Here is a 2,451-nt window from a genome sequence, read left to right on the forward strand (position 1 = left end):
ATAACCGCCTTAGACGACCCGCAGGGACGCAACAATATTATATATATTTATTATACAGGGTGTTAAAAAAGTCTGGAAACGGTCAAATATCTCGAAAACGAAACTTTTCTGAGAAAAATGTTTCGAACCAAAGTCGATTCTTGCGCGCGCTGCACTTGAATTCAAGAGTAACATTTGACATTGTGTTGCGCATTCGGAATACGGTTATTTCACAGCAGAATTCATTTGGAACTACCAAAAAACTACCAACGAGAACGACAACAAAAACAACGCTTGCGCTTTTCAAGCGTTCAATGCACACTGCTTACGGCACGTTACGGCGATCGTAATTTCACAAGAAATGTTAAACGTTAAGTTCAAGTCACGTTACTTCACGTCCCGTTACGTTAAATTCATCGTAATCCCGGCATTACTCTTTGGAATTTTCTGTTTCTATTTATATCGCCTATCGCTATCGCTATCGCCTAGCATTGTGCAAAGGCCCTAACTGGATGCACTCAATAAATCGAATCTCGCATCTAGATATTCACGCACACCCCATGGTCATACATCAGCTGTTTGGTGACTGTTTGCCAACTGTAGAAGTCGTTAGCAGCCAAGGGAGTCACGAAACAGCAGAGGAGTTTCATTGTTCGGGATGTGATTGTGCAATATGGCTATCTACTGAATAATAATAATCGAGCGATATGTCGAGATAGACGTCGAAAGCGACGCGCAGTTGTCAGTCTGACGCGTATATCGCATGTCGCTGCTTCGCCTAAAATACCCAAGTTTTTATCGATCTCTTTGAGTAAAGGCGACCAGCAACAAGCGATATGTTGGAGCTCGAAGTGGTGCCCGAGAGATCTCTTGGATGCGAGCAATGGGAATTTATTTTAGGCAAGTGACGAAAGTGACAAGCGCGCGAAAGGGAACGAGAGTGTATATTTATTATGACACGAGCGTGTATATTTATTATGATTTGCGTGATGCGCAAAAAAATCTCTTTCTTTCGTCAGATTTTATTTGATCGAATTAAACGAGTCGATAAAGTATGTGTGTGTGTGTGTGTATCGATTTGTAGAGAAATATATATTATACTAATATAATATAATATATATAATATATAATAATAATTATTATTACAATTATTATTTATATATATATTATATATTATATTATTATTATTATATTATATTATGAATTTTCAAGGGAAACGACAATAAAAATATGAGTGTTATTTTTTTCTGTTTTCTTTTTTTTTATTATTATATGTAACATACATGTAATATATTTGACTATATAATGATTCTTTGACATATTGTGATACTCTTTATTGCATCAGTGAATATATGCAAGTAAATGAATAAATAAATTGCATAAAAATAGATGGAAAATGTAGCAAATTGAATAGCAAAGATACAGGCAATTTGTTCTCTTTAGAAGCCAATTATGTAAAAACCAAAGGATTTGATGGACTTGCCATATTTATTTATTTAATCGCTATTAGTCCAAAAAATTAAAAAATAAATATTCCTGCACTTGATATGAGCACAACAACCTGTGCTCATACGATGTATTTTGATTTGTACTTACAGAGCAGTTTCCATAATTAATATAAATTGCTTACATTTTTCATTAAGGTTGATTTGCACACTCTTGCCAATGGCAAATATTTTTTGTCTATTTTTACACACTTTTTTGATTTCTTTACTTTTTCTTTTTATATTATCTCATATAAGAAGATTTTTGCACTATTTGCTATATATGAAGAGTATATACAATAAGAAACGCACAGGCCTTTGGTTCACTTATATATAAAATTCCAAGTTTTAAGTATATTTATGTTACAGGTATGCATTTTTCTCAGTCAGTATCAATAATACAATCTCAAGTTGGTGTTATAAGAGGAGTACAAGTTCTTTATAGTGATACTGTAAGTACTTGATGTCTTTGTAGTGTATGAAATAAAATAATTAATATACAGGGTGTCCCCAATTTAAATGTCAAAACTTTAGGAGCGTGTAGGAGACCGATAAACTAAGACAAAAAGTCCCTTAGAGATTTGCTCGTTTTTGCTTTGTTTTGAAGAAAATCGCAAAAAATGAAAAATTTAATTTTTACCAAAAAACTTAAAACAACACTAAAATTATTAGATTTATCAAAAAGTATTATAAAATAAAAATTGTAGAACATGGAATTAAGAAAAGAGAGTGAGTTAAAATCCTCCTGAGGTAAAATTAGAGGATTGTAGATAAATACGCGACAACGCGAAATTTTGTTTCTAATCTAATTTGTTGTATATATGTATATATATACACGATATATATACGATACGAAAAGTGTCTTCATTTTTTACTCTACATGTTTTAGGAATACTATATATATAAAATTATACACATGTATACATAAACATGTATACATAACCATTTTGTTTATCTATATACATAATATTTGACATATCAAACGGTG

The 2,451-nt window shown here is 31.9% G+C and overlaps 1 protein-coding gene across 2 annotated transcripts in view; it reads left to right on the forward strand.

Annotated features, from left to right (window-relative positions):
- The first annotated feature begins 531 nt into the window (after window positions 1-531).
- The window catches only part of LOC115241393 (UPF0183 protein CG7083), a 7,089-nt gene continuing 5,169 nt past the window's right edge, over window positions 532-2,451 (forward strand). Inside the window, exons 1-2 of one of the 2 annotated variants that reach the window (XM_029817132.1) lie at window positions 532-879; window positions 1,833-1,915. In XM_029817132.1, coding sequence (XP_029672992.1) covers window positions 816-879; window positions 1,833-1,915 — 147 coding nt within the window. In that variant the 5' untranslated portion in view covers window positions 532-815. Of the gene's footprint in view, window positions 880-1,012; window positions 1,032-1,832; window positions 1,916-2,451 lie in introns of those variants that run through there. The other variant, XM_029817133.1, reaches the window with a different exon arrangement.

The sequence above is a fragment of the Formica exsecta genome, unplaced genomic scaffold (genome assembly GCF_003651465.1).
Source record: "Formica exsecta isolate Colony F162 unplaced genomic scaffold, ASM365146v1 scaffold481, whole genome shotgun sequence".
NCBI classification, from domain to species: Eukaryota; Metazoa; Arthropoda; class Insecta; order Hymenoptera; family Formicidae; genus Formica; species Formica exsecta.